Source organism: Manis javanica, chromosome 2, assembly GCF_040802235.1.
Source record: "Manis javanica isolate MJ-LG chromosome 2, MJ_LKY, whole genome shotgun sequence".
Taxonomy (NCBI): domain Eukaryota; kingdom Metazoa; phylum Chordata; class Mammalia; order Pholidota; family Manidae; genus Manis; species Manis javanica.
The window spans coordinates 176,346,018-176,368,483 of NC_133157.1; the positions used below are offsets into that span (position 1 = coordinate 176,346,018).

The following is a 22,466-nucleotide window of genomic DNA, read 5'->3' on the forward strand; positions in this document are numbered from 1 at the left end:
AAATATCCACAAAATTCCAACACTGGGAGAAACCAAGTCTTGAGATTGAAGAAGTTCACCGATGGGCCAGGAAAGAAAAACTACTGAGGAAGAAAAAAAAAGGCTAAAGAAAAGCACTTTAGGAAATTTCAGAAAACCAAAGATAAATAATCCAAAATACTTCCAGAGCAACAATAACAGCAAAAAAGCAAAACAAAAAAAGGAAATAAGGCCATCTAAAGAATTGATCAGAATATTCTCACTGGACTTCATAGAATTAAAAGCCAATTAATACAAACTGTTAGAAAATGGATGAAAATGCCTTAAAAATTCAGAATGAAAGTAATTTTCATTTTCAACCTGGAATTTATTTTGAATATAAAATTATATATTTAATCAATACACTCGAAAGCCAACTTAGTTCTATATGAATATGAGTTCCAAAAGCGCAGGTTCCTGAGGTGTGCGATTCACTCCTTGTCTCAGGAAAGTTTCATTTGGCAGATTTTGACCCTACCAAGCAGAGTTCTGCTAATTCTCCTTTTCTTCCTCTACCATGGTTTTACTGAGGTATAATTTACATTCCAGAAAATTCACTCATTTGAGTGTACAACTGAATGTTTTTTAGAGTATTTACAGAGTTGTGCGTCACTACAATCTGTTTTTAGAATATGTACATCAACTAACCATCAGATACCTCATTTCCATTTAGTCACTTTCCATTCTCAATCCCATCTTAATAGTTACTTCACTTCATGTTTCTATAGATTTGCTTTGCCTAGATTTTTTATATAAATGAAATCACACAGTATCAGATCTTTTGTGCCTAGCTTCTTTGCTTAGCATAACATTTTTGAGGTTCATTATCAACCTGGAATTTTCCATCTAACCAAACTATTAATCAAGTGTGTAGGTAGTACATTTTCAAATACACAAATTCAAAGAATTCACCAACTCAATACCCTTTTTTATGAAGCTTCTGGACAATGCACTTGAGCAAAATGAGGAGACAAACCAAGAAAGAAGAAAACACAGGGATCAAGAAACAGAAAGGAGTGATGTCAGTGAAAATGGCTAAGCAAGGGATTCTTGAAATCAATCTCTCCAATAAAAAAAAAAACTCTCAAAAATTTCTAGAAGCAACTCTTTTTGAATTTGGAATCTAATCAAAAGCTTACAAAAACTAGGGTAATGCTTAGTGAAGGAAAAACAGCTAAATTTGGGAAAGAGTTCTATAGCATTTTAATGTGCGTGGGAGTATCAATCCTAATACAGCTCAGTTGATGCCTTAAAAACAGCTCTTATTCAATTTAACCTATTATATATGTTCCTAGTACTGGAAAGAGCAGTACAGACTATATTTTCAAAGAATTGCGTTTGTTTTGACCTCTCTGGGGGTTTCCTGAAGAATCATTTCAAAGTATTTGCCTATATTTCAACTAAGAACTCTCCCAGGGCTGAGGCTGCTATACAAATCCATTAATAGGGATTTATAATATATATTTAAATTATAATTTATACCAAAACTTTTATAGGGAACTCTACCTGGGACAAGGGATAACAACTGGAGCAAACTACAGGCAAACTAAAAAGCTTGGGAAGAAAGGCTAGGGAAAGAGATACTTTGGAGAATAAAAGGCAGTGAAAGACTCTGATGTTCCTACAACTCTAGCAGACCACACGTATGGTAATGGCTAGCTCATGCTCACAGAAAGACCTGAGAAGGAAGGCCTAAGCTCTCACTTCTGGCTGTCCTTCAGATTCCTCACAAGCAAGAAGTGAAGGCAAAGGCAGAGCTGGAAACTACCCAACTGAGTACTGAAGGAGGCCTGCTCCACGTACACACAGGCCATATGCAAAGACTGGGAGAGGTTTTTTGTTTTGTTTTGGTTTGGTTTTTGGTTCTAGGCTTTGAAAGAAATCTCTGCCAAATCATTAGCTCACCATGAAGATATCACAACAGAGCCCTGAGTGGCCACATATGACATATACAGACTTTGCAATATTAATTCAGAAAAGTCACTAGACAATCAATAGTAATGATAACAAGTAGCAACGACAACCCCAGGAAGGGAGAAATCTGACTTCCAGAGCTAACATTATACACTCAAAATAATCCAATTTTCAAAACAACCAAAAATACAAGGCATGCCAAGAATGAAGAATGTATGGCCGATACACAGGAAAGAAAGCAATTAATAGAAACTTCCTTGAGGAAGCAGAGATGTTGGACTTAACTAGAGAAAGACTTTAAATAAACTATTTTAAATATGCTCGAATGACTAAAGGAAACCATAAGAACAGAGTCTCACAAAATAGAAAATATAAAAAAAGAAATATAAAAAGGAATTAAATTCTGGAGAAGAAAAATATAACTTAAGAGAAAAATTCACTAGAGGTATTCAATAGCAGATATGAGCAGGCAGAAGAAAGAATCAACAACTGAAAATAAGTCCATTGATGCTAACCAGTCTGAGAAACAGAAATAAAAAAGAATGAAGAAAAATGAATAGAGCCTAAGATATTCGTGGGACTACAACAAAAATACTAACCAACAGGTAATGGGAGCCCCAGGGAGAGAGGAAAGAGAGGGAAGGAAGAAAGATTATTTGAAGAAATACTGGCAAAATTTCCCAAATCTGATGACATACATGCACTGACACATCCAAGAAACTCAATGCATTACAAATAGATCATACCCAAGGAACTTCACACTAAAATGCATTATAAGCAAACCACAGAAAGACAAGAGTAGAATTTGTCACTTACAACAGATCCTCAACTAAATAAAAGCATCTCTCACCAGGAACCATGGAAGCCAGAAGGAAGTGGGATGACAAAGTACTGAAAGCAAAAAATTGTCAACAAAGAAATATCTATCCAGCAAAACAACCTTCAAAACAACAAAGAAATTGAGACATTAAATAAACAAAAACAGAGTTCACTGCTTATAAACCTGTCATACAAGAAATGCTAAAGAGAATCCTTCAGGTTAAAATGGAAGAAGAGTACACAGTCATTGTAATTCAGACATAAGAACACCAGTAAACCTAACTACATAAGTAAATATAAAAGTTAATACCAATGAATTTTTTAATGTAACTCTTTTTTTCCTGTATGATTTAAAAGCCAAATACACAAAAATGCATTATTATAAATCTAGGTTGATATATTACAAAATGTATAAAGATGGAATCTGTGACAATAACTATATAAAGGCGGGGTGGAGCTATATAGGAATAAAGTTTTATATAATGTTGAAACCTAGCTCATATTAATTCAAACTAGATTGTTATAAATGATCTAGTGCAAGCACTAGACAATTCGCCAGTGCAACCATTAGGAAATAACTAAAAATCCTATAGTAAGGGAAGGAAAAAGGAAATAAAAACAGTACACTGGAAAAAAATCTAATAAAAAAGAAGTCATTAATGCAGAAATTATAGAAGAAAAAAGATATGACATATAAGACAAATAGCAAAATGGTTGCTAACTGAATTCAGCAAACTTGCAGGATACAAAATGAATACACAGAAATCTGTGGCATTCCTATATACTAATGATGAACTAGTAGAAAGAGAAATCAGGAAAACAACTCCATTTACAATTGCTTCAAAAAAAATAAAATACCTAGGAATAAACCTAACCAAAGAGGTGAAAGACCTATACTCTGAAAACTACAGGCATTCATAAGAGAAATTAAAGAAGACACCAATAGAAATGCATCCCATCCTCATGGATATGACAAATTAATATTGTCAAAATGGCCATCCTGCCTAAAGTGAGGATTAACATACAAAATATATAAAGAACTAACACATCTGAATACTCAAAAAGCAAATAACCCCATTAAAAAATGAGCAGAGGATATGAACAGACACTTCTCCAAAGAAGAAATTCAGATGGCCAACAGGCACATGAAAAGATGTTCCACATCACTAATTATCAGGGAAATGGAAATTAAAACCACAATGACCAGTTAGGATGGTCAACATCCAAAAGACAAGAAACAACAAATGCTAGCAGGGATACAGAGAAAGTGCAACCTTCCTACACTGTTGGTGGGAATGTAAACTGGTGCAGCCACTATGGAAAGCAATATAGAGGTTCCTCAAAAAACTAAAAACAGAAATATTATTTCACATAGGAATTCCACTCCTAAGAATTTACCTGAAGAAAACAAGATCCCAGAATCAAAAAGACAAATGCACCCCTGTCGTTATCACAGGACTATTTATAATAGCCAAGATATGGAAGCAACCTAAGTGTCCAATAGTAGATGAATGGATAAAGATGTGGTACAAATATACAATAGAGTATTAATTCAGCCATAGGAAGGAAACAGTAACTACCATTTGCAACAACATGGATGGAATTAGTGGATATTATGTTCAGTGAAATAGCCAGGTGGAGAAAGACAAGTACCAAAGGATTGCACTCATTTGTGGAGTATAACAAGAAAGCAAAACTGAAGAAACAAAACAGCAGCAGACTCACAGACTCCAAGAAGGAACTAGTGGTTACTAAAAGGGAAGAGGGTGGGAAGAGTGGGTGGAAGGGAGGGAGAAAGGGATTAAGGGGCATTATGATTAGCATACACAATGCAGGGCAGTCAAGGGGAGGCAGTATAGCATAGAGAAGACAAGTGGTGACTCTATAGAATCTTACTATGCTGATGAACAATGACTGCAATGGCGTGGGAGGGGGGACTTGATAACATGGGTGAATGTAATAACCACAGTGTTGTTCATGTGAAACCTTTATAAGATTGTATATTAATGATACCTCAATAAGAAAAAAGTCAAGCTATAAAATTTTTTAAAAAATAGCTCAAATCAATACCTAACATTAAAGAACTGGAAAAAGAATAAATCAAAAGTTAGTAGAATTAAGGAAATAATAAAGATCAATAAGGAGAAAAATGAAATAGAGATAGAAAAACAAAAATCAACAAGACCAAAAGTTAGTTATTTGAGAAGATCAAAACTGACAAAGACTAATAAAAAAAAAAAGAAACTCAAATTATGAATGACGATGATTTTGTATCCTTCAACTTTGAATTCATTTATTAGCCCTAATAGTTTTTTATGCAGTCTCTGAAAAAGAGCTTCTATGTATAAGTCTACATCATCTGTTAGAAATAACTGCATCCTTTCCAATTTGAATGTCTTTTATTTCTTTTTCTTGACAATTTGCTCTGGTTACAGCTTTTAGTATAATATTGAATAAAAGTGAAAGTGGGCAATCTTGACTTGCTCTAGACCTTAGGGAAGAAAGTTTTCAGTCTTTCACCACTGAATATAATAGCTGTAAGTTTTTCACATACACCTTTATCATGTTGAGGAAATTCCCTTCTGTACTTTGCTTGGAGTGTTTTTATCAAGAAAGGGTTTTGGATTTTTCAACTGCTTTTTCTTCAGCAGCTGAGATGATGGTATATTTTTTTGTCTCTACACTATGTTAATATGGTATATTATACTGATTTCTTTTGATATGTTCAACTGCCCTTGTATTTCTGGGAATAATACCACACGGCCCACATTTTTTTACTGTGCTGCTGGATGTGTTTGCTAGTATTTTATTGAGGACTTTTGTATCTATATTCTAAGAGATATTGGTCTGTAGTTTATTTTTGTGTGATATCTTTGTCTGGCTTTGGTATCAGAGTAATATTGGCCTCACAGAATAGTTGAGACATGGTCCCTGTTCAGTTTTTTGGAAGAGCTTGAGAAGGAAGAATTTGTGTTAATTCCTTAAATGTTTGGTAGAATTCACCACTGAAGCCATTAAGGAATGAACTTTTCTTAATTTTGAAATGTTTTATTACAAATTCAATCTCCTACCTTGTTATAGGTTTATTTAGATTTTCTATTTCTTAACTGAGTAAGTTTTGACAATTTCTGTGTTTTTAGTAATTTTTCTATTATTTATCTATATTATCTAATTTATTAGCAAGCAATTAATTGTTCATAGTATTTTCTTATATTCCTTTTACTTTCTGTAAGCTTATAGTAATGCCCCCACACAAACTTTACACTACCAATGAATAATCCAAAAGGAAGCTGAGGAAATGATTCCATTAGCATAGGAAGGATAATTAGGAATAAATTCAACCAAAGATGTATAAGACTTAAACACTGAAAACTATAAGACCCTGCTGAAAGAAATTTTAAAAACCTAAATAAATGGAAATATATTCCATGTTCATGAATTGGAAGATTTTGATACTGTTAAGATGGCAATAATCACCCAACATGACCTATAAATTTAATGTCATCCCTATCAAAATTCCAACAACACTTTCAATGATGTGGTACTGGTATAAAGATAGAAATATAGATCAAGGGGATATAATTGAGAGTTCAGGAATAAACCTATGGTCAAATGATCAACAAAGGTGCTAAAATCATTTAATAGAGAAAAAATAGTCTCTGTCACAAATGGTGATGAGACAACTGGATATCCAACACAAAAAATTTGGCTTTATACCTTACACCATATATAAAAATTAACTCAAAACAGATCAAATACCTCAATTTAAGAAGTGGAACTATAAAACTCATAGGGGTAAGTAAATCTTCATGACCTGAGATTTAGCAGTGATTTCTTAGTATGACATCAAATGCAGACAACAAAAGAAAAAAGAAAAATTAGACTTCACCAAAAAAATTTTTGAATTGTACATATAAGTACACTACACTATTAAGAGCTCAGACAAACTCCAGTGTAGGAAAAAGTATATGCAAATTACAGATCTGATAAAGGAGTTTTATATAAGGATGGTTATCAAATATATATACCTAACATCTAATATATGTGTGAAGAGAAGGAGGTGAAAGAAAGTGGGAGAGAGAGCATAGTTGAGGGTCTAGTGTCCATGACACCTACAACTAAACAACAAAAGGAAAACAACCCATTTAAAATATGGTCAAAGGATTTGAAGAGACCTTTCTCCAAAGAAGAAATACAAATGGTCAAGAAGCACACGAAAAGACACTCAAAATCATTAGTCACTAGAGAAATACAAATCAAAATCACAATGAGAAACTCCTTCACAACCACTACAACAGCTATAGTAAAAAGATACCAACATGGATATGTCAAGAAATTGGAACCCCTACACATTGCTACTGGTAATGTAAATTGGCATAGTCACTATAGAAAACAGTTTGACAGTTCTTCAAAAAGTTAAACATAGAATTACCATATGACCTAGCAAGTCTACTCCTAGGTATGTATCCAATAGAAATGAAAATGTATTCAAACAAAAATCTGTACACAAATATTCATAGCAACACTGTTCATTACAGCCAAAACAATGTCCATCAAGTAAGAAATAGATTAACGAAATGTGGTATAGCCATACAATGGAATATTGTTCAGCCATAAAAAGGAATGAAGCACAGATACATGCTACACATGGATGAACCTTGAAAACCTTATGGTAAGTAAAAAAAAAAAAAAAAGCCAAACACGAAACGTCACATATTGTATAATTACATTAAATGAGATGTCCAGAACAAGTAAATCCATAAATACAAACTTCAGATTAGAGTTTGCTAGTGTTTGGGCAGAATGAGGAGTAACTACTGCTTCATAGGTATGAAGTTTTGTTGAAGGTGATAAAAAATGTTCTACAATTAAGACACTGGTAATGGCTACATAATATTGTACCAAAAGTCACTGAATTGTACATTTTAAAAAAGTTTAAATGGTGAGTTTTGCTTCAATAATAATAATCATCATCATTTTGGTTCTCTCCAAGAGCAATTTCTCCCTTCTGCTTTACTAATAGAATTCACTGGATGCACAGCTCAAGATTACATTTTCCAGTCTGCTGTATACAGCATGACTGAGTTCTAGCCAATGACATAGTAAGTGGAAGTGATACGTGCAACTTATGGGTCATATTTTTAAGAACTTCCTTCCTCCTCCCTCCTCCTTTAAAGGCAAAAGGAGACATGAGAGCTGGAGCAAAGGCATTCTTCTTGGGCAGTGAGACACAAGCCATGTGTTAAAGATGGCAAAGTAGTAACACTGGGACCAGCAGCAACCTCATGGAGCAGAAAGAATACACAAGCTCAAAATTTTACATGATATAGAAGATTCAGAAATAAACTTCTTCCTTGTCTAAGCCATTGTTATTATCATGGTCTTTCCTTTAGAGAAGTCAAACCTATAGCCTAATACAGACAGAAACCAACCAAAATTTCTTATGTACGTAAGATTTACATCTAAGCAAATACTAACTTTACATGAATGCTAAGACTCATGAAATTTGGGATTATGGTAAAAATTTACCTTTTTTAACTACAGATTGATGTTGCTGTTGTTCATTAGGACCTTGAGAAAAGGTTTGCATTCCATTTGTCTTACACTGTTTAAAAAAGAAAGTACACTTTTTAACTAATGTTTAAAATTTTATTTAATTCCTTTTTTACCACTCAAAAATATTTTTTTCAACAAAGGATTAGTCAAGACATATTTTTGGGTTAAAGGATAAGCAACCTTACACATATGCTCATTAAAGTAAGCAATAAAAACATCCTTCAAAACATCTATTAGTGTTTTTGTTATGATTCTAATTTTGAAAAGGAAACATAAAACAAAAAATTAATTATATGGTCTTAAAGATATGTAACTCCAATGTTATTAAAACTGATTTTAATGGATATTTATTCATAAAAACCTGCAATAATACAAGAGTATTTTTTTAATCTCATGTGAAGTAAATCCTGATGTCAGTTTATAAGCATATGGACCATTTCACCCAATACTTTGGAAATAAGGGAAATAAGAAAAAACTGCCTGATCCAATTAGGCAAAGAGAAAACTAAAACACTAACAGAGATGAATATCCTGAGGAGAGGGAGGCCTTAGCTCAGTTTCCAGTCCTACCTGAAGGACTGTCTTTATTATGAGAGTCGCTAAACTAACATGGTGACATTTTAAAGAACTATTTTTTAACTAATTCCTCTTCTTCAGATTCCATGTCTGCCAAGAAATATTCTGATTATAATTTAACTTCCCATAAATCTTCCTAGAGCAGATAATACACTAATAGAAACATAAAGCAATCCCAGAGAATAAAACAGCAAGATTTCTCAATATAAAATAACTGATTTTATAAATCAGTTTCACACATTTTGTCTGTATCATCCCTATGAGATGATCACCTCTTACATTGCAATCAGTCTGCAGTCAGTCAGCCAGACACTGGACCATGGTAATTTACTAAGGTAGGTTTCTTTGAACTGAAATGAATGAACATTTCTGAAAAATGAACATTTCTACTCCATCACAATATTAACAAGTTATATCCCATTCCTTGAATATTTGCAAATTTTACCAAAGTAACTCTGTCTGGAAGGATTATCTAATCCTATGACACAATGAACAGTATAATGAGGTTATTCTACACTACTGAGACATCAGGATAAGTCATGAGGAAAAAATCGAATTGTAGCAGATTTTTTTATTTTTAAGTAGAGGTTAAAAAAATAGGGAAATGGTAAAGATGTAAGTTTTCCAAAGTTCTTCCTGTTAGATTTAATAAACTGTAATATGAATTATATAGTACTTTTAAAAAATTAGTTTCTTAAACTTGAAAATTTCATCAGGGGTATACTTCACTATCTTTGTAATACTAGTTAACATAAATACAAGACATAAAATCAAACTCAAAACTAAACTGCACCTTTTGGCCAGAACTGCCATCTTCCAGTAAATTGCCAAAATGACCAACACAAAGGGAAAGAGATGATGTACCTGCTATATGGTTTCTAGACCTTTTAGAAAACATGGAGTTGTTCCTTTGGCCACATACATGTGAATACATAAGAAAGGTGATATTAGACATCAAGGGAATAGACACTGTTCAAAAAGGAATGCCCCACATGGTAACAAATGTTACCATGGCAACACTGGAGGAGTCTATAATGTTACCCAGCATGCTGTAGGCATTGTTGTAAACAAACAAGGGCAAGATTCTTGCAAAGAGAATTAATGTTCTTATTGAGCATATTAAGCACTCTAAGAGCTGAGAAAGCTTCCTGAAGAATGTGAAGGAAAATGATCAGAAAAAGAAAGAAGCCAAAGAGAAAGGTACTTGGGTTCAAATGAAACACCAGCCTGTTCCACCTAGAGAAGCACACTTAGTGAGAACAAATGGAAAGCAGCCTGAGCTTCTGGAACCCATTCTCTATGAATTCATGGCTTGATAGGTATAAAAAAATAAATGTCTCTGGACTGTAAAAATGTCTATGAAATTCTAGAACAATTAAAACTAATTTACAGTTAAAGGTATCAGTGGATGCCTACAGCAGGAGGGAGCATTAGGGATTAGTGGAAGTGGGGAAGGTGAATGATTGCAAAGGGATATAACAGCACTTTTGAGGAAGATGAAAATGTTCTGTATTTTCATTATGGTGTTGGTTACATTACATGGGATACATATATGACAAAATTCACAGAATGGATTCATTTACTGTATGTAAATTATACCTCAATAAAGATGGTTTTAAAAATACACAAAGTTAGTAAAAAGTATCTTTCATTATATATTATGTAGCAGTTCTGATATAGGTCCTGGTAGCTTTTGTATTATCATTGAAGCAGCTGACAAAATTTTCAGTTTGGAAATAAATTTGATTTTTCTCTATAATATTTGCAATATTAATATACTCCTTTTTTACACATAAAGTTTCTAGAAGGTCAATGGGCTTACAGACCTTTGAGAGTTACAATACCACATACAATATTGTAACAGTAAGTTACAATTACTATTGTCTTAATTGGGGAAATGCTAGTTAGCTAACAAATAAAACAGAACATTACAACGACATAAAAAAATTAATATAAAGCAAAAGTAATTATCATGGTATGGCAATAGAGATAAACAGATCAATAAAACAGAATAAAGAGTCCAGAAACAGACCCTATTTATATGAAAACTTATTACACAATAAAGATGGCATTGACTGGTATGTAAAGAATAGATTATTCAATGAATTGTTTGAGAATTAGTCATCTACATGGGAAAAAATAGATTTCTACCTCCTATCATTCAAATAACCAATTTCATGTAAACTATACACCTAAATAGAAAGCAAAACTTTAAAGCTTTTGGAAGAATATGTAGGAAAATATATTTTGATCTTAGGAATGGGAAGACTTCATAAACAATGACACAAAAATGAAGTCATAAAGAAAAACAGTAATAACATGACTACCTTAAGATTTAAAATTTCTGAACAAGTCATCATAAAAAAAACAATTCTCTCACAGATTGTATTTCCAGGAAAAAAAAATGCCTTGAATGTAAGAACAATAATTAGAATCCAAAATATATTTCAAAAGTTTATAAAATAAGAAAAAGACAACAAGAAAAATGAACAAATGAATCGGTAGGTAATTCACAAAAGAGAAAACCCAATGGCCAAATCAAACATATGAAAAGGTGCTCCACTTCACAACAGAGAATTAAGAATTAAAACACAAATATATGATTTCTCACCCAATTAGACAAGAAAAAATGTTTTGAAGTCTTACAGTAACAAGATAAGGATGTAGAAAAACCAGTCTTCATACATTGCTTACACAAATTCCCTGGAGAGTAATTTGGCAGTATTTAATAATGTTGAAGATTGCCTTTTCAAATAACAATTCTACTCTTACTTTTATATTGCAGAGAACCTCTCAATATGTATAAAATATAACACATAGATGGACATTTACTGTAGCATTTTATTAATAGAAACAAGTGCCAAGTCCATCAACAGGAAATGGAGTAAGAAATGTGATATATTTATATGTATACAAAGATATTTTCTGTATCAGTACATATAGAACTGTTTTATTCATCTTAATAATTGCCCGGTGTTCCATTTATGAATATACTTACATTTGTGCATGCATCATCTATTTCTGGAAGTATCTAGGTAAGAAACAGTACAATGTTACTTCTGGTCAGAGGAAATAGGTGACTGGGGGATAGAAATTGGAGGGAAACTTTTCACTAAATGACATTTTATATGTTTTGAATTTTAAACTTTGTGACTATTTTACTTAGTCAAAAAATTAGACATTTTAAAATATAAACCTAAGTGAAAAAAATCTTTAAAATACTATTTATATAAAATTGTAAAATAGCTAAAATTGTTTTGTTGTAGCAAAACAATCCTATTTGTTATAGCAAAAGTACTAATACATTCATGGAAACAATAACAAATTGAGGCTAGTTATCACCTAGAAGGGTAGAAAGGAATGGGAGGGTGGAGGGATATGCAGGGGTTTTTACCTATAAGGTCTTTTCTTTAAAATTTCTAAAACAAATATAGCAAAATGTTTAGATTTGAAAATACTGGGGAAAGGTATAATGAGTGTTTTATCCTCTTTAATGTATTCTTGGAATATGTCATAACTATATAAAGAGCATACAAAGCACTTTAGCATAGTACCTGGCACACAATGGCCATCTAACGAATGCTACTTTCCCATCTGTAATGATTAATTTTATAATTTCTAAGACTTACTTTGCTAACTCCAGTTTGTAAGCATTGGGTGTTGCATGGATATTCATTTTGAAAGTTGAAAGGGAATACTACTCCTGCTAGGAAAGAAAAAAAGAAACTATTTTAAATACCCATTACTTCAATAAATGATATAACATCACCTAAAAACTTTAAGTATCCAAGATATTCTAGGCACTGTTTTGAAATGTTTTCTGATAGTCATTTTATTCAATACTATAAAATGTCAGCCACTGTGTTAGGAGATGGGTATATAAGAGTGAAGAGTGAAGAGATAAGTGAGTTCATAGTCTATTTTTTAAATGCATAAATAATGACTATAATAAAAATATAAAGTTATATGAAAAGTACAGAGAAGGTACTAGGGGAGAGCAGAGTGGGCTTCAGAATATCAAGGGAGGCATCCAAAAAGGAAATAATCAATCTGGGTCTTGAAAAAGTGTTATTTCTTTAGGGATGTAAGTGGCCAGGGAACATAGAAGTATACTGAGAAAGGCCAAGATTAATTTCTGATTTACTAAACTTTCCTGCCTATAAACCCCTACTCTCATTTGGATCTTAAGAGGATATAATTAAGAGTTAAAGGCTACCATCTCACCTCCATGTACCCCTGTAACAGCCTGGAAGGAAAGGACTGGTGAAAAACTGAATCTGTACAGATGAGGGAGGGAGTATGCTGTAAAAAGGCTGGTCACAGAATGAAGCTGCTGCCAATGGCTTTGCATCCTTCCCTTTAGGATAAAATCTGATACTTGACCCTGTACGACTGCTTCTTCAGCGCACCAGAAGGATATGACACTGGCATTTTTAAGCTATGGTCCAGAAGATCCTTTAAGTTCATTTGTCCTAAATCACAGCCATCTTCAGAGGAAACATGATCAAAGTGGAGATAGTTTTCCTTGTAGGAATCAAAGATGGAAAACAAATGAAGAATGGAGGTGACACTTCTATCTTTGCTGCTCCATCTTTGCACCCAATAAAAGCTCAATTTTTTCCCCTTTTTTAAATAGCCAGTTAGTCAACTGAACTCATGGACTAAAGAGTATTTAAATAGTTTATGTCTATACATATCACCTAAGTTAGAAAAATGAAGCCCTTTCTAACAGGCAGTGAAAAGAATAAAAAAGTTTAATATTCTAAAAACCAAGTATTTCAATAATTTGTCTAAAGGTTAGTCTTAGTGACAAAAAAATTAATTTTAGAAGTTTTTGTTTTTAGATTTCCTGAAAAATAAGATATGTCACACCTCAATCACAGCCCATTCTGTAAGTGTTGATTTGTACTAATCCTCTTTTTTTTGCAGTTAGGTATATATTTTTTAATAGCTAATGCTCTGTCCAGCATGACTGTTCTCAGGCGAAGAGCTATTCTTCCTATTTGTGTTGGTCCAGTAGAATATTGGTTAGTGGACTATTAAGAATTCTTTGGTAATACTTTTAAATAATTCTTCTAATAGATCATTAGTTTTCATCATTCTTAAAAATTAACCATAAACAATTACTCTGTTTATTAAGCCTTTCAAATATGAATTAGCCATTAGCCAATTAATATTTAAAGATGTGTACCCTGCACTACTCACCAGGGTTAGAAGTCAGATGATGAACAGGTCTTGCTGGTTGAAGTGGTTTACCAATCAATTTTTTGGTTTCCATTATCACAAAGACCTTGACGTTCTATATTTTAGGAGGGGAAAAATACATGTTTTATCTTCTGTACAAGGTTATCAACATGTTTTAATATATATATAAATAATAACATTCATTTGAAGATAAGTATTTAAGGTCAGATGGAAAACACAAATACAAAAGAAGTATTTAAAAATCATATGCAACAACCTTAGACCCCTTTAGAGCATCTGATAGCTGAACATTCCCGCTTTAAAATATTTTCCTCCCTTAACTTCCCTGACTCTTTTCTTTTGCTTTGTTCCCTATTTCTTTGTCTCTTCTAACTTCCTTAACTGAGATTCCTCTTTTCTCCAATTAAATTTAGGAATTCTTCCAGATTTGGTCCTTTTAGCTAACCTAATCTATTCTCATGATTGCAACTATCTATCTATAGGATAAATATGCCCTGGTTTATACATCCAGCATCCACCTCTTCTAAATGTCAGTTCTATTTTTCTAATTGCCTAAAGATCATTTCCATTTATATATCTTATCATAGAAACTTCAAACTCAACATATCCAAAACAAAATTACCCTGACTCCAAAGATGTTCCTCCTCCTGTATTCCTTAAAGACATCACTCTCTTAGACCACCCTAGAAGACACCTTCAATTTGAGTCTAAATAGAGTCCCCACACCATAATCAGTCTGTAATTCTTGTCCATTCTATTTCCAAAATTTCTCTCAAATCTGTTTTTGTCACTCTCACAGCTACTCTTTTAGATCCATAAACTAAAAGTAGTTTTGAATTCATCTCCCTGATCACCCAGTCTGATTTAAGTATTTCATCTTCCTATGTTTCTGGGACACAGTGAGTATGCCCACATCATGGCACTTAGAGCACACTGTACCATACACTACTATACTATAGCTACATTTGTCTTCCAAACTAGGCCAAAGTGAGGAACAGATTCTTCTTCAAGTGAGGTACAAAATTTTCATTCACTGTGTCTCCTGAAACTCACAAAGTAACTGGACTAAACACAAAGAGCAACAGAGTATTTGCTGAACAAGTGGGTGAATACAGCCTCTTTTCTTTACAAACTATGATCTCTTCACCACACACTTGCTTTAAAAACTTCAGTTCCCTATCACTTCCTAGATTGTAAATAATAGAAACAGGAGCCAATTTCTGTGTGTCAGGCATAGTAAACCATTTACCTAGGTGAAGTGATTAATATTCAGGACTCTACAAATTAGGTACTATTAATACAGCTCAGGTCAGCTGGGTTCCTATCCTGGTTGCACCACCTAGTTGTTTATGTAAAACAACAGCCTCTACCTTGTAGGTTTAATGTGAGGACTAAATAAGATAATCTTTATCACATATATATGTATATTAATATAATGCTATAAAGCATTAGCACAATACCCGGTACATAGTAAGGATTCAATAAATGTTAGCTTTATTATTTTTAATCCTAATTTCACAAATGAGTCTTGGAGAAATTAGGTAATTTGCCAAGGTCATGAGTCCAGGAAGTGATGGCTATGGCTATGTCCATGCTTCTGGCCAATCCTCTACAATCAAGCTAGCCCCAACCCCTCTTTCCATCCCAAGCCCAGGCATAACTGCCCAAGTTCTGTTTAAGTACTCATATGTGTTCACAAAGCTCTCCTGTACCTTCTTCCAATGTGGTACTTACTGCTTTTGCAATTACCTATTATCTGGCCATTAAATTACAGCTCTATCATTCAGGTATATCTCCAGTATCAGCACAGCTTCTAGAACACACTGGATGTTCAGTGAATTGTTAACTTCATAAATGGTATTGTTTCATCATATACCTACAAATGCAGGTTTCTGTCTGAAGTCCCTCACTCTTCCAGCTGCTCTTCTCCAAAACTGCTATTCATCCTTCAAGATCAAGATCTTGCTATTTCATTAGAAAATATCCTAGTCTCTCAACAGTAAAATTAAATAAAATAGTTTACATGACATGTTCCTAAGATAGTTGACAGTAAAATGATAATATATTGAAAATAAAAATTTATCTTCCCTCACCCACTGGCCTCTACTGTATTTTATTAATTTTTCTAAAATGTATGACAGTAAACCTATGATATGCCTATTTGATTAGACTGAATTAGTTGAAGCCAAAAAAACTAGACCTTACTCAGTACCTTCAACACAATTAGTTTTACTCAACAGATATAGAATTTAGATAACTCCTACATATAATTAAAATCTCCTGATGTCTGAATAGGACACAAATTTTCAAATTTTGATGCCTATCAAGACAAGTTGTGAAAATGAGAAGCCTCACTGACATTGCATCAGGAGGCCTGCAGGGGGAACACTCACATCCACCACCCTTGGACACTTAAGGACCCCACAGGAAGGCACAAACACCTTACAACTCATAGTGTTTTGGCTGCTTTGCCACCCCGTAGGAGGAGGGTAGACTTTCTGCCTCCCCCAACAACAACCCACCACTCAGCCAATAAGCAGCCAAGCAACATGGGACTCCCAGTTTCTTTCAATGGACTTACTGGTTAGAACAGTCCCCTAACTCTGTCCCTTTCTTCTATAAAAGAGCTCTTCTTTCCTTTGTTCTCTGGACATGATTGTGGTTTTGCCATAGCTTGCTTGTCCCCAGTAATTCTTTACTGTTCCTGAATAAACCTGTTTTTCTGGTAAAATAACTAACAATTTTTAAGGTACACAAAGTCAAAAATAAAATTCCACCTGGCACTGCCCTTGCTCATCCAGAAACAATTGCAACTATATGATCTTAAACAGATTATTAGTTTAAGTGACTGTTTCCCTAAGTATAATATAGGGTTAATAATTGCCTTTTCAACTCCAAAGAAACACTTTCATCTATTTAAAATTCCTTTGAACATAATTCAAATGTTAAAATCATAAATTTATTAACAACCTCTCAAAGTTAGCAAGGATAACTATGCAAAATAGTTACTTTTCCCTGAAAATTGGAGATAAGCCAGTATTTCAAGTTAACACCTATCTAGCTTTTTAACATGTCTGTTAATTGGTATTTCAGCATGGCTATTAACCTTCTAAACAACACTAATGCTCTGTACCTGTTAGCAATATCACTTTGCTCTAATAGGAAACTAAAACAAGTTATAAGAATACCTAGCAAAAAAAAAAACCAAATATTAATTGAATATTTCTATGTGGAAGAAAGTATTTTAAATAAGGACCAAAAAGCAATCTAGTATTATGTTATTTAATGTTTGTCCTAGCTATTTTAATTAACTCCCTAATACTAGTATGCAGTAACTTTCCACCGTTTCCCATATGAAACTAATGAATCAGAATACAGTAGAGTACTTTGGCACACACTTTCTTGTTTTTCATTGCTCAGCTGAAATAGAGTTGATAGACTGTAAAGTCTTTTCCAGTTGCTGAGCAGTGCAAATCCACAGTATTCAACGTGGGGATTTTCAAGAGTTGGGGAGTTACAGAACTGTATGATTTTGCAACACAAGTAAATAAAAAATAAAAGATTTTTTAGTACCACCTACCCTTTTAATTTGTATGAAAACTATAGGAAGAGCTCCATATATATAAATCCACATCAGCTAAGAAAATTAGAAAAGATGATGCCACATAGTACTCTATTTATTATGTTAAAAAAAACTTTGCCTTCATACAGACACTGACATTACAGGGAGCAAGTCTGGGATGCTATATAACAGCATTGTGTCTAAAGCAATACTATTAAGGGAAAAGGCAAATGTTTAAAATAAGTATTATTGTAAAACTGATTCACAGTATCATAATTTCTGAAGGACAGGACTCTAGAAACCAAAGTCTAATTCTCACTTTAGGTTAAAAATTAATACAGACTTAACCGAACTACAAAGTCAGTATGAAATAACTTCAATCTTATATACTCTAATGCCTGCTTCACTTACCCAATGTAGAGCTCCAAAAGTTTCCTTTGAAGTTACAGGTACTACCTATAGTCAGTTATGAAAATAACTGTTCAAAGGACAACACTTCCAAAAGCAACAGAATCTTACTTACCACACTGGGTAACAAGTAGAGGGCCCATCATAAAGTTGTCTTTTAAAATGTGCACAGTTTTGTGGTATAAATCTTTTTTAAGGAACATTTTGATCCATTGTCTCGAAAAATTCATTATATTAATACACACTTGAGAAATGGCTACTGAGTAGCTTTTTTTTTTCAAGTTTACACATATTTGGTAAGTCATCTTAAAAGGCCAAGTGGTGTAAATGGAATATTAGTTTGCAAGTCAGGAAATCTAAGTGTAGTTGCTATTCTGCATTTAGCAATATTAACTATATCTTAGGTGAACTAAGTATGAATCCTAAGGACCCACCAATTCTGAAATTATAAATTTAACTAAAATAAAGTACATGGGATAATAAGCACATATACTTACCAACTGGAGCACAATCATATTAACCAGCATATACCATTCTTTTCTAATTAAAACTCCTTTTGAGGTCCTACTGTATGTTAAACACTTTACATATGTTATCTCATTTAATTTTGAGCCATACATTAATTATTGTAGAAAATCATTGTCACTTTACAGATAGGAAACCTGATGCTCAGAAAGATGAGAGACATGCCAAAGTTCACATAGTTAATACTTGGTAGAAATGAGAATTTGACTCTAAAGTTCATGCCCTTATCTTTGAACTTACATGTTTGGTAAGTAACAGACATCTTACTCTATTCTGCATGAGCATTGCTTATAAAATGTGTTTTTACAAAGTTAATGTTCTTTGAAAATAAATGCTACCTGTAAGTAAACAACACATACTGATAAAAGTAATATAAAAGAAATACAAGTAAAAGATAAACCAATTATGACTTAGGTGATGAAAGACATTTTATATCCCACAAGTCAGATTCAGGAAAAATTAAAATTAAAATAGCATAAAGTTATAAGCCAAGAGAGCATTCCATCATATTTTCAATTTCAGGCCTTCTCTTTACAACAGAGCAAAAAAATTTTTTCTCTCTCTGAAAAATCTTTCAATACAAGCAAACTTCAACATTTAGATGGGATAAAATTGTCCAGGTAATGAGTGCTTGTGTTTATCGGAACCGATGGGAATGTCCTTTTTCTGTAGCTTTGCCTAAAATACCAGCAATTAAAAATTTTTGATACAAATAGCGAATCGTTTTGTGGTACACCTGACACTAATATTATATGTTAATAATTTTTTAAATGGCAATCCTCACGTGTGGAAAATCTTCAAATATATTAAGCATTTTATTTTCTTCTGTGAATTAACCATACATATTTTTGGTTCTCTTTTTTTCCTAAGTTTTCTTGTTAAATATCATTTCATGTAATTAATAATTACGTATTTTATTAATGAAAACAATAATAATGTCCAAATGAAAAAAGCTTTGAATGTATTCTTACTGTGTAACCTAATTCTATGCTTACCATTCAGGATAATATTAACAAGAACACAGCTCATGAGGAAATTATTAGTATTAGTAGGGGTGATGCCAGGTCACCAGGTGGAGAAACTAACAAAAACCATCCCATAACCCAGCACCAGACCTTGGGATGCTCCGTACGTACATTTAGGGTGGTGTTTTTGTGTTTGTTTTTGTACCATCCCCTCAGCAACGCAGCTCTCGCCCGGCCCCTCGCCCCTCACCGGGTTTCCCCACCGCGGCCACCACCCTTCGACGGGCTCGCTCCCTGCGCGCTCTACGACCCACCGTGCGGCCCTGCGGGAGCCTGACCGATCTGTGCCGACGCACCCCTGTGCTACTCTTCCTCTCCTCAATTTTCCCGGAGTCCGACCCCAAGTCCGAGCGCCCCCGCCGCCTCACATCCCGGGGCCCGAGTTCAGACCCTCCACGCGGCTAGTCTTCTCAGCCCCCTACCACCTCAAGATCCGGAGGGCTTCGGGGCAGTAGCGCCGCGGCGCTCGGTCCAAAGGCGGCGGCGAGCGCCCAGCTCACCGTCGGGGAACGGCTCCCGCCGCGTGTCCGCTCGAGCCGGCGGGGTGGCGGCGGGGCGGGGTCAACAGCGGCTCCGAGGAGCGCGAGGCGGGCCCGGGGCGGGGCCTGGGGCGCGGGGCCAGAACCGTTAAACTGGAGCCGCGCGTGTGGTGAAGCAGGCGGAGAGCGGCCTTTTGAGGTGCTCACAGGCTCGCCCTGGACGGCCTTCGGCACCCCAGTTGGCGGCTCTGCTTGCCCGAGACTGGGGGACGCGAGGCAGGCGGGCCGCCGGCCGGGCGGTGGTCTCTAGGCGACGTCTGTGGGCGAGGCCGCCTCCTCCCGCGCTGGGGTTCTAGCGCTCAAAAACGGTTTACCGGGCAGGAATACTTTCTCTCACCCAGACTGCCATCCCGAAAGGAATAAAACTAGTTGAAGCGACCCCATCCCGTTTCTGCATCCTTCATTTTCAATCTTCATCTTTATTTTTTTATTCTGTTATCTTTGTCCTTGTGGGTGCCAGCACTACACTGGGGACGGCGCACAGGTGAACAAGATAGTTCCTGCCATCACTCCATCCGGAGGGCACCTGGGCCAATAGGCAATTCTGTGGGCCGTGCTAAGTACCCCGACGGAGGAACAGATTTAGGTCAGGAGAGAAGTACAAGGCAAGCCTCAATCGACCCTTAGGCCTAGAATGTCAGGGTAGTTTTCAAAACAGTGACCCTTGGTTTCGTGCAGTTGGCTTGGGGAAGGAGGCCGGAGAGAAGAGGACGTGCGAAGGGAAAAGTAACTTCTCTAGTATGAAGTAGCTGGAATTGGCAAAACAACGGTGGGGCAATGAAATACAGTAAGTGAAAATGAATCAGACTTTAAATCTTTTAGAGTTTGTCTTTTTGATTATTTAAAGATCGTTGTCGGCAGTTTGGAGGGCAGATTTCCGGGGCGGGGATGTTAATAGACTGTATAGCAATATTAAACAGGCCCCACGAAAGATGCCTTAGAGGCATTTGCAATAACTGCTGTTAAGAAATAATGATGGCAGAGAAGTAATGAAGACCTGAGAGATGTTGCTGAAATGAAGTCAACAGTTTAGTTACAGATTGGATGGAAGGGGTGATGAATGAGAAGAGAATCTAGGGTGGTTCTTGGGTTTCTGACTTGGGACAAGTTAATCGGTGGTGGTGACACAAGATAGGGAATGTAAGAGGCAGAACAGGTTTGGAGAGAGAAATGATGAGATCAGATTGGGACTTGTAAATAGGAGATTTAAGTTGAGGTATTCAAACAGCTGTTTTATAAATAGTACAGAAAATAATATACAAATTATGTGTTGCAAATACATACATACACACATATATCATAGGCATATTAAAGACAAATTGTAACATTAGGAAACGGATGCTAATTGAGAAAACTTACAGCACCTTCTAGAAAGAGGTATTTAGAAAGAAAACTCAAAAGGCATGTGATCTCCAAAGGAGGCTATGTAAAGGCAATGAAAGCTTGTGTAGAACGGGGTAACTGAAGAAAGAATGCCTCTCTGAAAAGAGGTCATCTAAGCTAGGCCTGAAGGCTGCTATAGAACAGGAAAAAAGTGTTTTGGTAAAGGGAACTTAGGTATTAATAATGCCCAGGGGTGAGAAAAAACAAAGTTTGGCTTATTTCAGAAACTGATGCAAAATTAGTATGGCTGGGCTATTGAAGGCAAGAACAGAATGCTGAGGATGAGTTTGTAGATATAAGAAAAGCCAAAATCATAGTCTTTTGCAGGCTCCAGTAAGGAGGTTGAATTGTATTTTAAGAGCAATGGGAAACATTGAAGGATTTAAGTGAGGCAGTAGTATGATAGGGTTCACCATTTTAAAAGGTGTGGTGTTTCACAAGCACTCCCGTGCATAGCCAAGTTATTGCTAACTAGGTGTAGAAATGGCTTCCAGGAACATTCCTCCCTCTCACTGAGGCAACTTACCTGGCATCAGACACTGAAGTGCAGGATCTGAGACACCAGAAGTCAGTTAATTGACAATGGAGTCAATAAATTCTGCCAACCCCCAGATGTAGAAAATTTTAAGTGTAGGATTCAGTTCTCATCAATCTAGTCAAAATAGAAGTCTTTTCTTCAGGAATACTTTTAATGTAACATATGCAATTATATATACTTCATACAATGAAGTTATTTTGTGTATAGTACTACATGAAATAAATAGTATTATGACAAAAAAGTGAACTGGAAGTGAAGGGTCCCCACCAGTAAGATGGCAAACTTCCGGCTTCTCTTCGGGGTCCTCAGTTCCCGCCGGTGCCACCTGAAGCCCAATCACCTCTCGCCCCCCTCCCAATCCCAGCACCTAGCCAACAGCCACCAGCCCCGTAGAAGTG

The 22,466-nt window shown here is 35.1% G+C and overlaps 1 protein-coding gene and 1 pseudogene across 8 annotated transcripts in view; one reads left to right on the forward strand and one right to left on the reverse strand.

Moving 5' to 3' along the window:
* Nucleotides 1-20,169, reverse strand: part of C2H8orf88 (chromosome 2 C8orf88 homolog) — a 31,117-nt gene extending 10,948 nt beyond the window's left edge. Inside the window, exons 1-5 of one of the 8 annotated variants that reach the window (XM_017658835.3) lie at nucleotides 19,863-20,169; nucleotides 14,089-14,182; nucleotides 12,513-12,586; nucleotides 11,882-11,914; nucleotides 8,281-8,356 (exon numbers count right to left, since the gene is read on the reverse strand). In XM_017658835.3, coding sequence (XP_017514324.1) covers nucleotides 8,281-8,356; nucleotides 11,882-11,914; nucleotides 12,513-12,586; nucleotides 14,089-14,161 — 256 coding nt within the window. In that variant the 5' untranslated portion in view covers nucleotides 14,162-14,182; nucleotides 19,863-20,169. Of the gene's footprint in view, nucleotides 1-8,280; nucleotides 8,357-11,881; nucleotides 11,915-12,512; nucleotides 12,590-13,107; nucleotides 13,408-14,088; nucleotides 14,183-18,061; nucleotides 18,086-19,862 lie in introns of those variants that run through there. The other 7 variants (XM_017658833.3, XM_073229808.1, XM_036995810.2 and 4 more) reach the window with 7 other exon arrangements.
* Nucleotides 9,716-10,476, forward strand: LOC108396110 (large ribosomal subunit protein eL21-like; annotated as a pseudogene).
* Nucleotides 20,170-22,466: the final 2,297 nt, after the last annotated feature.